Source organism: Musca autumnalis, unplaced genomic scaffold (assembly GCF_047663935.1).
Source record: "Musca autumnalis isolate F117 unplaced genomic scaffold, ASM4766393v1 scaffold_4, whole genome shotgun sequence".
Lineage (NCBI taxonomy): Eukaryota > Metazoa > Arthropoda > Insecta > Diptera > Muscidae > Musca > Musca autumnalis.
In genome coordinates this window covers 169,343,437-169,356,405 of record NW_027411977.1, presented here as the reverse complement: position 1 = coordinate 169,356,405, position 12,969 = coordinate 169,343,437, and the positions used below count along the sequence as shown (strand labels likewise).

The window sequence follows — 12,969 nt, the reverse complement described above, 5'->3', positions numbered from 1 at the left end:
CACAAATGGAGTATTAAAAAACCGATGGAGGTGCCTTCTGGGGGCAAGAGAGCTACATTACACCCCAAAAAAAGCTGCTAAAATCACAAATGTTTGTTGTGCTTTGCACAACATTTGCTTGCATTTTAAATGCAGTACAACAGTGGACAATGTAGTTATTTCAAATGACCCAAGCAATCAAGAGGACAACGTATCCACATTAGCCACATCCCAATATTTATCTGCTGCCCAAAATATAAGGAATAATATAGGAGATGCCCTATAATTTTTTTAAGTTAATTCATAAGTTCATGTATTATTTTATTTCGTATACATACTAATTTTTTAATGTAATATAACTAAACCAATATGGCCAATAACTTACATATATAACGTACTTCTATACTACTGAATATATCAAAATGTATAAAATACTAAAAAAATTCACAGTCTTTTAATTCATTGTATTAGCCTAATTTTAATTTTGATATTTCAACTCCTCTAATTCCAAAAGTCTTCGATTTTTCTCTATTTTATCCTCTACCTCGCGTATTCGAAGTTGCTCCATTGCCATATTATGGCGCTTCTGCTCCTTTATTTCTTCCTTCTTTAAATCATGGAGGCGTTCTATAGCACGATATATTCTCTTGTGGCTTTGCTGTTGTTCCTCCATAATTTTCAACATTTTTTCTTGTAGGGACAGACCCTGGCTCAGAATGTCTGTGTGATATGTTGATGGCGGTGGGTTTTTGGTGGCAGTTTTTGATTTCTTTGGCGGAGGTTCTTGACGAACTTCCTCCTGATCGACCTCACCCAAACTCTCAAAATTAACAATATCCGCCAGCTCAGGAGGATCATTTTCTTTTCCACCATTTTGAGAGGAAGAGGTTCCCAATCCGGACCTATTGGCCACACCTTCCACTGACTCCTTCATGGCCGTTAAGTTGTAGATCTCCTCTTCTATTGCGGAAAACCTGTATTCCTGATTGGGACCACCTCCTGTTCCATTCGCCATTTTGTGATTTTGGGCTGCCTTTTGTCTTACATACCTCTTCTGGTCACACCACACCTAAAAAGAGTAATTTTTATAACTATTTTTATTCAATAATATTGAAAATGTTTATGAAGAAAAGACAAAATTTTTTAGTTTTCCATAAAAAAAAAATTAAAAAAATTTTTTTAAGCTACATGAATGATTTTTGGTACATAGATTGGGAAAAAAATCCCATAATTAAATCTGTTCGAGATACTAATTTTGGTTGTTGCGCGCAAAAGTTATGGCGGTTTCAATTCTGATAAAAAGAAAAAATCTTTAAAAGACTCTAATCATTATATTGAGAAACTCTCTTAATTAGGGGCTCCCTACTTACTATATGTTTACTGAGGTCCCATAACTTTAGTGAAAAAGTTGTAAATTTTCGCGGAAATTAGGAAAGCATTCAAAACAATTGGTAGTTTACAACTTGTTCTAATAAAATTCAAGCTGTTTAGGCATCTGAAAAATATATAAAAAATATGTACGTAATCTAAACATCGCGAAGATTCAAATGAAACCAAAACTATACAAATCCGTTTAGCGGTTTGCATATTATAGCAAAAAAACAAAAAATATATTGAGGAAATTTATAAAATTTTTGTAAGAGAAAATATTTATTAAAATTTATTTTGTGAGTTAGTTGAACAAAATGTAAGAAAAATAGGTCGGAGTTTTTCTTCTATTTTAGTTAAATTCCACGAAATGAATCACATTTTTTATTCTAATCACTTCTCGAAAACACACTAACATCTAGCAGAAGATATGGATATCTTTCAAATAAATGTTGGGTTCCTTTAAATGGTGTATAATCTTAAAATAAAATTGTATCGGGTAATGTTCATTTTGAAATGCGTGTAAATCGCGAAATCCTCAAAATCACTTGATGCGCATGCGGTTTACCAATACAGCGAATTCTTCTCTTTTAATTTGTACACATTTGCCAGGATTTACTTTGGCCGCTAAGATGTAGCATCGTCTGCAGTTTAGTGTGCAACAAACTGTATTACGCTTATATTTTGCACAAAGTGCATACACTTTTTATGCGCATCCGATTTCACTATCAACCGTGAAAAATTACATCGATCTAAACATATTTCAATAAAATCCATCAAGAACCGTGGATGTAGCATCACACAGTATTTTTTGGATAAATCGGATACAGCTCCCATGCCACTAAATTTTTCAAACCGCTGTTTTCGCACAAACTCGAGTGATGATTCACTTTCTTCATTGAAATGGAAACGATCCACATAAAACGCGAATTAGTCAACGATATTTTGAAAAACATTTTTCGCACATTTTTTAATTTTTGCAGTAGCCATTTCCGCCGTTCTAGTAGATGAATTTTTACGATCTGTGATTCATATGATCCGGATCGTCGAAAAACTAAAATATCGCGGGGTACCAGCACACTCAAAACGATATTGTAAATACTGTACCCAAAAAATAGGTTTTTTAGAAAAAATATCGCACTAAATTTTGGCCTTTGGCAGTAGATTACTCTGCTGCTGTGTGGGCTACATACTTAATATACATATCAGATTATGCGAAATCGCGAGTTCTTTAGTCCTATAATTGGTTTTTCGAAATATCCGAATGCGCGTCCCAGTTACATAAAAAATACAAAAAACACCTGAAATCTGGCTTCAAAATGTCAGCATCCATAAAAGGTGGATGCAGTGGAAATTTTGGAAAGTGATACATTAGAAGTGTAATCTTCATTTTGTATTCTCCAACTTTTACTTTGGACAGATGTTCGTCATTTGAATGGTTTAATCAGAAATCGAATAGCAATGTAAAAAACCTGTTTAGATTCAACGTGTTTTACCTATGGTTTTTCCTTTACGCGGTCGTAACTACCACGTAAATTAATTTTTTTTGCTAAATTTTTGAGCTTTGTACAAAAACATCTAAATTAATCCAGCAATAGTCATAGTTACTGGCAAACTACAATAGTTCGCGTATTATAATAGTGCAAACCTTGGCTTCATGGAAACTAAAAAATTTTGACTTTTCCTCTTATATACTTTTTTCCACTCGGCGATATTTTTAGTCGGTGGGCCTGCTGAGTTTAATTCCGCCTCCAAATTACGCCAGACACGGTTTAAATCCTCCTTACTGCTATTGTACATTCCGCGGGCAATACCAGGGTGAGCCTGCATTGTTGACAACAGGATTTCCATCTGTTTTTTATTTGTTGTTTTCTTCCTGAAAAGGCAAAAATAATAAATACCAATTTAAAAAATGGCCATACAATAGACTTTTTATAGAAAGATTTTTCTTACTTACATGTTTTTAGTCAGCTCCCTTTCAAATTACTGGCGAAAAATTTTTCACAAATTGTTATCACATTCCCCTTTCACCTTTCATTCGCGATAGCTACTTTCCACAATTGGTGTATTTTTCCACATTCGAACATCGATTGCGATAAGGCGAAAGGGAAAATGTGAAAAAATTCACTGTGAAATGTTATCCATGATAAGGCGAAAGCGGAAAGCGAAAAAATTCACGGGGAATTAACATTCATGATAAGGCTGTTCATGTAATGGTATCAGAAACGAAATTTATGAATTCAAGGCTCTATTCAAGAATAATTCTATGTCAATTGGATCGGTAAATTCGGTTAAATACGTAAAAATGTATAATAGAAAAAAATGTTATATCACCATATCGTGATATAACAGTATGTTAAATTCAAAAGCCATTCACTGAAGAATGATAGCAAAAGAAATGTCTTATCTTGTTGTATTTATGTCTTTGGACCAATGGTAAATTCATAAATAATGGTACTCATAGAAATATGTACATTAAGGTGGGGCATAAAATGAAGTGGGTTGACCTCAAAGTTAAATAAAAATATATAGATGTAATATATAGATGTAATGTAATGGTCACGTTACATTTTCTTTGCAGGAGTGCTGTATATCCCCAACGAAGACTATGTACCGAATTTTATCCACTCCTGTGGAATAATGCGACTTAAGCCTTGAAAATACCGAATAATCGAGCGGTACCGTTCTATGGCGGCTGTATTTAAACGTGGACCCTATACCGACAAATTCCTGTGAGAAATTTTTGTAACCGCAAAGAAGACTTGATACCAAATTTCATACATTTCAGCAATGTGGCTAAAACAGGTATGGGCAGCGACACACATTCGTACACACTTCCTATGCTCATGAGCATAGGGAAGATGAACAGAAGCTCACGTACACAAAGTGTGGCTTCGTTTGGCTGAGGCGTTTGTTGTTTTTAACAGAATACACGCATAATGTTTAGTTTGCACTTGTGAAGGTGCCCGATATGGAGCTAAAACCTTAAAAATACCTACAATTGGGTGGTACCGTTCTATAGGGGCTATATCACCACGTAGACTTTTAATTATACCCTCCATATAATGGTGGAGCGTAAAATCAATGTTTGTATATTCCGCATAGACTCAAAAACGGCTTAACAGATTTTCTTGAAATTTTCAGAGAATGTACAGGGATGTCCTCCGGTGAAAATAGGCTATATATTTTTTTTAAACGCAATATTTGCAAAACAAGTGAGCAAAGGCTATAGTCGTGACGGGGCCGACCGTGTGATACCCTACACCACTACCCTTGTGCATAAGTTTTTCACTGGTAAACATTTCTTTTAAGGAGTATAATCCAACTACCACCAAACATAATATGCCTCTTTCTCTCTGGGACCCCCATAAGCAACCAAAATTTCGTGACCAACCAATAAAAATTTAGACCTGATTTGATACACGCAAAAAACAGCCTCTCTTACATATGTCCCAAACATATTTTGCAGCAAACATATATATTGTTGCAAACATATATATGTTTGGGTCTGCAAACAAATATATGTTTGGGTGCAAAGATATTTATGTTTGGGTGCAAAGATACATATGTTTGGGTGCAAACAAGATATGTTTGGGTGGAAACAATTTTATGTTTGGGTGCAAACATTTTATATGTTTGGGTGCTAAAAAATACAAACCCAAAAGGCACAAAAAAAAACAAACACATGCACCAGTGGGCGCTTACTGAGAGCAAGGGAGCGTAAAATTCAATGTAAAATATTTTAAAATGTGTGCTCACTTGCTCTCAGTAAGAACTCACTGGCTACCTTTATAGTATACACACAAATGTTGTGGTTTTTTATTGAAAAGCAAAAGAACAACAAACACATAGGTATATACAAAATTCCAAAGAAATACATAACACGCTTTAATAAAATAAAAACTGATTGAAATAATTTGTAAATAGTCACACTTTTAAAAAGGAAGAATATATAGAAACGTAGTTGAACGCTTCTCCTTAGTTGTGAAATAAAACAAATTGTCCTAATAGTTGAAATCATCATCAAATATGGATATGCCATATTTCAAATATACATAAGTATGTATGAAATTACCAACATTAAATGCGATTTCTTCCTTGCCCAATAAAATAATTCCATTCAACTTTCCGATTCAATTATAAAATGTATTGGGCATTTAATTTACTAAACACAATTTCTTTAAGAAAACATAGAACACTGATTTATTCACTCACTTTACCGTCTTGACTCTACAAAGGCAACTAAAACACTGAAGAAAAAAATATAATTCATATAATTTTTTTTCTTCTTCGCCTTGGTTAACAACAACAAAACAAGAAAAACACGAGTTTGACGCATACACGCCATCAAAGCACCAAAGCCCCCTTCTTCGCTTCTACGTCTTCTATTATACAATACACACAACTCTTTATTATAAAACAGCATTCCGCAGCCGCGAGAGCACTGTTATTACTCTCGTTGACAAACATCCTCTCTCCATCCATGAAATAAATGTTCTAACATAAAAATATGTTTTACCCAAACTTATCAAATTGAGATATGTTACAAAATGTTACAAACATATATTTGTTTGCAACCGGTCCCAAACATATATTTGTTTGGATCCAAACATATTTCTAACATAAATTTTTCTGCGTGTAGCATTACCGACTATTGTGGTATCTCCCTTGTTTGACGACCTTCGCCAACCTACTTTACACCAATGCACAGTGTTCCCACTTGTATGGGAAGGTGCTACAAAAATATTTATAATCGTCGGATCAATCTGATTTTTTTCAGTATATGCTAAATATAAGTAAAAAATACGTTAGCCAAAAAATCTTCAATATGGGTCCGGTTTTTCCTATAGCGGTACCACCCGATTTCAGGTATTTTGAAGCTGTTATCTACATTCAGAGAATGTACAGGGATGCCCTCCGGGGAAAATAGGCTATATATTTTTTTAAACGCAATATTTGCAAAACTAATAATGGACGGGGCCGTCCATGTGATACCCTACACCACTACCCTTGTGCATAAGCTTTTCACTGGTAAACATTTCTTTTAAGGAGTATAATCCGACTACCACCAAACATAATATGCCTCTTTCTCTCTGGGATCCCCATAATCAACCAAAATTTCGTGACCAACCAATAAAAATTGCGACCTGTAGCGCGATTGCAAAAAAATTGAAGAATTGATAGCATTACCGACTATTGTGGTATCTTCCTTGTTTGACGACCTTCGCCAACCTACTTTACACCAATGCACAGTGTTCCCACTTGTGTGGAAAGGTGCTACAAAAATATTTATAATCGTCGGATCAATCTGATTTTTTCAGTAAATGCTAAAAATAAGTAAAAAATACTTTAGCCAAAAAATCGTCAATATGGGTCCGGTTTTTCCTATAGCCCCCATGTAGCGGTACCACCCGATTTCAGGTATTTTGAAGCTGTTATCTACATTTTCGGCCCTAATTGGCTGTACTTTGGTATTTGGGGTTTCCAATGGTCAAAAACCTTCTTCGCCAAAAATGTTGGTCTTAGGTCCAGGTTTCGGTATAGTCATCATATTACGGTACCTCCCGATTTCAGGTATTTTGAAGATTTTATCAACATTTTCGACCCGAATTGTTTGTAATTTGCCATTTGGAGTTCTCAATGATCAAAAACCTTCTGCGCCAAAAATTGTGGTCTTAGGTCCAGATTTCGGTATAGCCCTCATATTACGGTACCTCCCTATTTCAGTTATTTGAGGCTTTTATCTACATTTTCGGTTCGAATTGGTTGTAATTTGCTATTTAGAGTTCTTAGTGGCCAAAGAACGTCTCCGCCTGGTATCGTGGACAGGAAAGGAAACAAATTATTCCATTTGAGGTCAGAATATTTCATGGTAGGGGATATAATAAAGTTCGATGCGACCGAACTTTATATTTTTACTTGTTTTTCATATTATATGTAGCATCATACATACATATATCAAAAATATGCAAATGTAAAAAATGCGCTCATAAGTAGATCTCAAAACAAAAATGTCTACATCGTTAAAGAAAAAAACCGAAACAAACAATTAAAACACGAAACGAAGATGAAACTGAGAATACAGTAATACGGCATATTCACTGAAACGACCAGAGGCAGTATTTTTAATGTCACACACGGAAATGCAAATAAATGCAGCTGGAACCAAATTGCTTGTAAACTTGAAACTATTTCGAAAATTCTTCAAAAAATTTGGAGTGTGGCGAAGGATGGCGAAGTTAGTAAAAAAAAAGTAAAAATCAACTTAAATTTTTAGGACTTGGAAAAAATATCCACAAAAGAGTATTATAAAAAATGTGATTTCCAGCACATTTTATCCGAATAATGTGTACACATTTTTATGAAAAAGTAATTAGAAAACCTTGTACTAAAACTTCCATTTTGAAAAAAAAAAATAATTTTATCCCTTAAATTTTGAGTTAATTTCCTTGTAAGAAGTCACAACCTTACTGAAGTTTTTAAAGTTTTTAAGAGATCATACGTATATGTCAATTTCTTCTGTTTTGTTTTTATACCCTCCACCAATGGGTATAATTAAATTTGTCATTCCGTTTGTAACACATCGAAATATTCGTCGGAGACCCTATAAAGTATATATATTATTGATCAGCATAAAATTCTAAGTCGATCTAACCATGTCCGTCTGCCGGTCCGTCCGTCCGTCTGTCTGTTGAAATCAAGATATAGCTCGCAATTTTTAAGATAGAGCGCCAAAATTTGGTACAGAAGTTTTTATTACTTCCAGGATGGTTGGTATTGAAAATGGGATATATCGGTCCACGTTTTGATATAGCCCCCATAGAACGGTTCCTCCCGATTTTCGGTATTTTGAAGGTTGTGGCCACAATAATCCACCGAAATGGCTGAAATTTGGTACTTAGTCTTGGTTGGGGTATATAACTTTCCCCAAGAAATTTGTCGGTATCTTCGGTGTCATATAGACCCCATAGAACGGTACCTCCCGATTTTCGGTATTTTGAAGGTTGTGGCCACAATAATCCACCGAAATGGCTGAAATTTGGTACTTAGTCTTGGTTGGGGGTATAGAACTTTCCCCCGGTATAGGTCCTCGCCTTCATATAGCCCCCATAAAACGGTACCTCCCGATTTTCAGTATTTTAAAGGTTGTAGCAACAATAATCCACTATAATGGCTGAAATTTGGTACTTAGTCTTCGTTGGGGTATAAAATATGTCGGTACAGGTCCATGTCTTAATATAGACTCCATAGAGCGGTACATCCCGAATGTGGTTATTGTGAAAATTAGCCACATTTTTTTACCGAAATTGATGAAATTTGGAATTTTGTCTTCTTCATGCACGAAGGGATATTGTTCCATTTTACTTCAATACAAATCGTGGTGGAAGGTATAACAAGTTCGGCCCGGCCGAACTTAACACCGTTCTTACTTGTTTTTAAATACCGCTATAAATTACAAAAACAGTGTGGAATATTAAAATATGATATGTTTAGAGACAATTTGCTGAATTGTCGCAGGGATTTGCTGTTATCGATTTTTCGATTTTTGTCGTAGGTTGGGAACAGTGTGCAATGTAATGGTAATATTTTTTTCTTTCATTGACAGGCCTTGCCGTTGGAATACCCCTACTAGAAGCCGATATATTCACAAAGAATTAAACTATAAATTGGTCTAAACATGAGTTTTTCCCCATTCCGACCCCTAAATATTATTCGACTATCACCAAAATCAAAAATTTCGTGACTATCCGATCAAAATTCCAACCTGTTGCGTGATTACAAAAAATTAAAAACTGGTTATATTACTGACTTTTGCGATATCTCGGTTGTTTGCCCACTTACGCCAACATACTTTGCATCAATATAAAGGAGATCCTTTCTTCTTCCATTGACGGGCTTTCCTCTTGGAATACTCCTACCCGCATCAACTCCCAAAAAATTCGTGACGATCCGATCAAAATTGCGACCGGTAGCGTGATTACAAAAAATCGGAAAATTGGATGTATTACCGACTATTGCTATATCTCCGTTATTTGGCCACCTACGCTAATCTACTTTGTAAAGTTGGGATATTCAACTTTCATAGTCAGGCTTTGCTTTTTGAAGCTCCCCAACCAAAGCTGTGATATTCGTCATTACAACTAAAATCTCAAAAATGAAAAGTTGGGTTGTATTAGCGACTATTGCGACATCTTCGTTGTTTGACCACCTACGACAACCTACTACACATCGTTGTATAGATGCGAAGATATTTCCTTTGCAATAAAACGTTGACTTTTCCTCCAAATAAGTTTTTTGCCCATTCCGAACCCTCCGGGACCCCCATCAACACCCAAAATTTGGTGACGATCAAAATTGCGACCTGTAGCGTGATTACAAGGTTTAGATGGACAGACGGACACACATAGCCAGATCGACTCAGCTCGTCGAGACATTCATTTTGGTATACATATATAAGTATGGGTCTACGACCATTATTTCGATGCGTTACAAACTTTTTGGCCAAAATCAACTTATAATACCCTTCCCACATAGTAAAGTAGGGTATAAATACGAATGTATCTGATTAAAAATTAATTTGCGAGAAAAAATTAATTTTCTCCGACCTTACGTACGTGTGTGTCCTCAAGACCCGTCCATGCCCCTTTTTTAAATATGTTGTATTTACAAAACTACTAAACCGATTTTAGACCTATTTGTGACCTATTTTTTACAAATGCAATATTTGCCAAAAATTACTAATGTATCGGTTTGTAAATAATTTGCGAGGCAATGGTGGTTGTGTCGGGTTGTAAATTTAATTTGCGAGACAGCCGATTCTCGAGTCTCCGATCGTATCGATTACAGACACTCTGCTGACTAGTTATTAACTGTCAAGTGCAAGAAATTTTGATGCATCAGATTTTAACAAAATTGTTGCTAAAAACCTGATTTCATATTTGTTTAATTGTTTAATAAATTCGTAATAAAACTAAACAAAATTTATTTGTTATTGATAGGGGAGGGTGTAAGTTAAATTTCAAAAAAGTGTTTGGGGCCTGATGTAGCAATAAATTTTCAAAAATTATTATTTTTTATGTTTTTAGTGCAATATACTTTTGTTGAATGGAGCGTAACTACCAAGGTCCACTGAGGTTCAGTCCAATTTTTTTACTAATTAAATTGGACTTCCAAGATTCCGAATAACCACAATTTAGCTGCAAATAACTGCAAATCCCGCTGATAAATGGTCTTGAAAAATAGCTTTAATCCTCAAACTACCCAAAATCTGTCGGTACAGTTATATGGGGGCTATATCAAAATGTAGACCTATGTTCACAATTTTTGGTGGAGAAGATGTATAACCAACGAGAATCTCCTATGCCAAAATTCAGCTTATTTGGTCTGAAAATGTAGACAAAATCCTAACAATACCGAATATTGGGAGGTACCGTTATATGGGGTCAATATCAAAACGTAGAGAATGTTTGTGTCCACTGGAAACCCCAAATACCAAATTACACCTAATACTGAAAATCGGGAGGTACTTTAAAAAGGTCTATACCCAACCGTGGACCTATGTCTACAATTTTTGGTGGAAAGGTTTAGTGATCACCAGAAACCCTAAGTACCAAATTACAACTAATTTTGAAGGAAAGGGTGGCTTAACTCCTCAAAATACCGAATATCAGGAGGTACCGTTATATGGGGGCTATACCAATATATTAGCCGATGTTGTTTATATCAGAAAGATATCTCCATTCGTTTCCAAGTTATCAATTTCGCGTCGCTAGATCAATGATTTCGACCACTGTGCGACGTCACTTTTTTAAATACATTGTAACTCGAAAACTTACGGACCGATTTTCATAAAATTATCAATCCTAACCTAATTATGATTATCCTAAACAGCATAATTGGGTGGAAAATCCCACAAAGTCCGTTAGAGAAGGGAAATATTACATATAAAATCTGTTGATAAATTTAAAATTTTCAATGAATAACTCGGTTTGACAATGGACCCGAAGAAATTAAGTGGAAAAATACCTACTTTTGAATAGCAAAGAATAAAACCCATAAAAAGTTGCCATAATAAAAACTGCTAGTTGACTCACATATACATATAATAGGTGACAAAGCCCAAACTGTAATAAAATCCCAAATAGAAAAAAAAAGAAAATACTATAGTAGGACGGAGAAGACTATGTAATACCCTACACCACTACTTTTCGATTTCTTTTTGTAGATACAAATTACTTCTTCAAGATACGTGGAAATATGTTGAAAAAATTTTAGAAACTTATAAATAATTTAGTTGAAGTAGGGAACATTTTTCATTAAAGTTCAAATAATATGTGATCAATATATTAATGGCTAAAAACTTAACGTAATAAAAAATTGAAATTAACTATTGTTGCATATAACGTTCATGGCTTAGCAAGCAAAAATCTTCCCCACCATTTCTTTGGATATTTAGGTAGATATGCCATTTTCATATTTCTGGAAACGCATTTAAAAAAAAACGACAAGAATTTTATTGTAAAAAGTTTAAGGATTTAGTTTAAGGATTTTTTGGAATGCAGCGACGAGAAATAGTGCTGGAGAAAGAGGCATAGGTGGTCATTTAGTTGGAGTGAGAAACGGATTGGAAAACGACGGATTCAAGTTTGAAATCAACAATCGAAGAAGTTATATAATTAAATATTACGAGTTTAGTACATTTCATGCTATACATATTTAAGAGGGGTAAATTAGAATGAAGATCTGGAAATTTGAAATGCAATGTCGAGAGCTACCCAAGGAAATGGCGAAGAACTATTTTATACCCAAAAATCAAAAGACAAAAGATCAACTTTAATCGGAGAAAATATTTAGAATTTTTTAGTAATAATGGTTTAGTGATTTCGAGCGGGCGAGCTAGAAGAGATGAGGAAGGCAAATTTATATTTGCAAACAAAAATTGAAGCTCTGTGATTGACTTCTGCGCCGGAACGCCTGCAATATTAGATGTCCTGAACTCATTTATAGTAGAGGATGAAATATGGTCTGATCACTTTCCATGTGACTTAAAGCTCTCTTTGCTATAACGAATACCAAGAAGATGAAAATTTGAATCTCTTACCGAAATTAGCATGAAAAAATGAAAATCCGACCCTCAAAGAATTAACTAATGCAATACATGAATCATATGCGATCAGTTCATATAGCACAAATATTATTTTCAAAAATAAATGGTTCGATACTGAATGTCTTAAAAGCAGAAAAAAATCTTTGAGTTTGCTGAATAAGTTCAGGAAATCTGGGAACTCAAATGGCAGAAAATCTTACGTCGATCAAAGAAAAAACATGATAATTTATGTGGAATAAAAAAAGCCGAATATATCACATCCGATAGTAAAACCTGGTGGAAACTGACTGAAGAAATCAGACAAGTGGATCTAAATACCACCTGTTCTATCTCTGTCTGTTGAACACAATAGTTAACTCTGATCCGATTATGTATGCCCCAATACTACGGATATAATGTTAGATGGAGATTTCACAATCGAAGAAATAAAGGGGTAACTAAGAACTCTGAAGGCTAATAAGGCACCGGGAGATGACCGGTTCCATACGATTTTTTTATCCATGCGTCAGATGTCT

General features: G+C 34.7%; 1 protein-coding gene across 1 annotated transcript; it reads right to left on the bottom strand.

Moving 5' to 3' along the window:
- Positions 1–385: 385 nt before the first annotated feature.
- LOC141403868 (uncharacterized) lies at positions 386–3,217 on the bottom strand. Its single transcript, XM_073986919.1, has 2 exons — positions 3,043–3,217; positions 386–1,048 (listed from the first exon to the last, which is right to left on the bottom strand). The coding sequence occupies exons 1-2, from the start codon at positions 3,196–3,198 to the stop codon at positions 458–460; spliced, it is 747 nt and encodes a 248-aa protein (XP_073843020.1). The 5' UTR covers positions 3,199–3,217; the 3' UTR covers positions 386–457.
- Between the last annotated feature and the right edge of the window lie 9,752 nt (positions 3,218–12,969).

Coding starts and splice junctions, on each gene's coding strand:
- LOC141403868 (XM_073986919.1), bottom strand. CDS start 3,198: ATGGAAATCCTGTTGTCAACAATGCAGGCTCACCCTGGTATTGCCCGC. Junction 1,049..3,042: donor ATATCGCCGAGTGGAAAAAA/GTATATAAGAGG, acceptor TACTCTTTTTAG/GTGTGGTGTGACCAGAAGAG.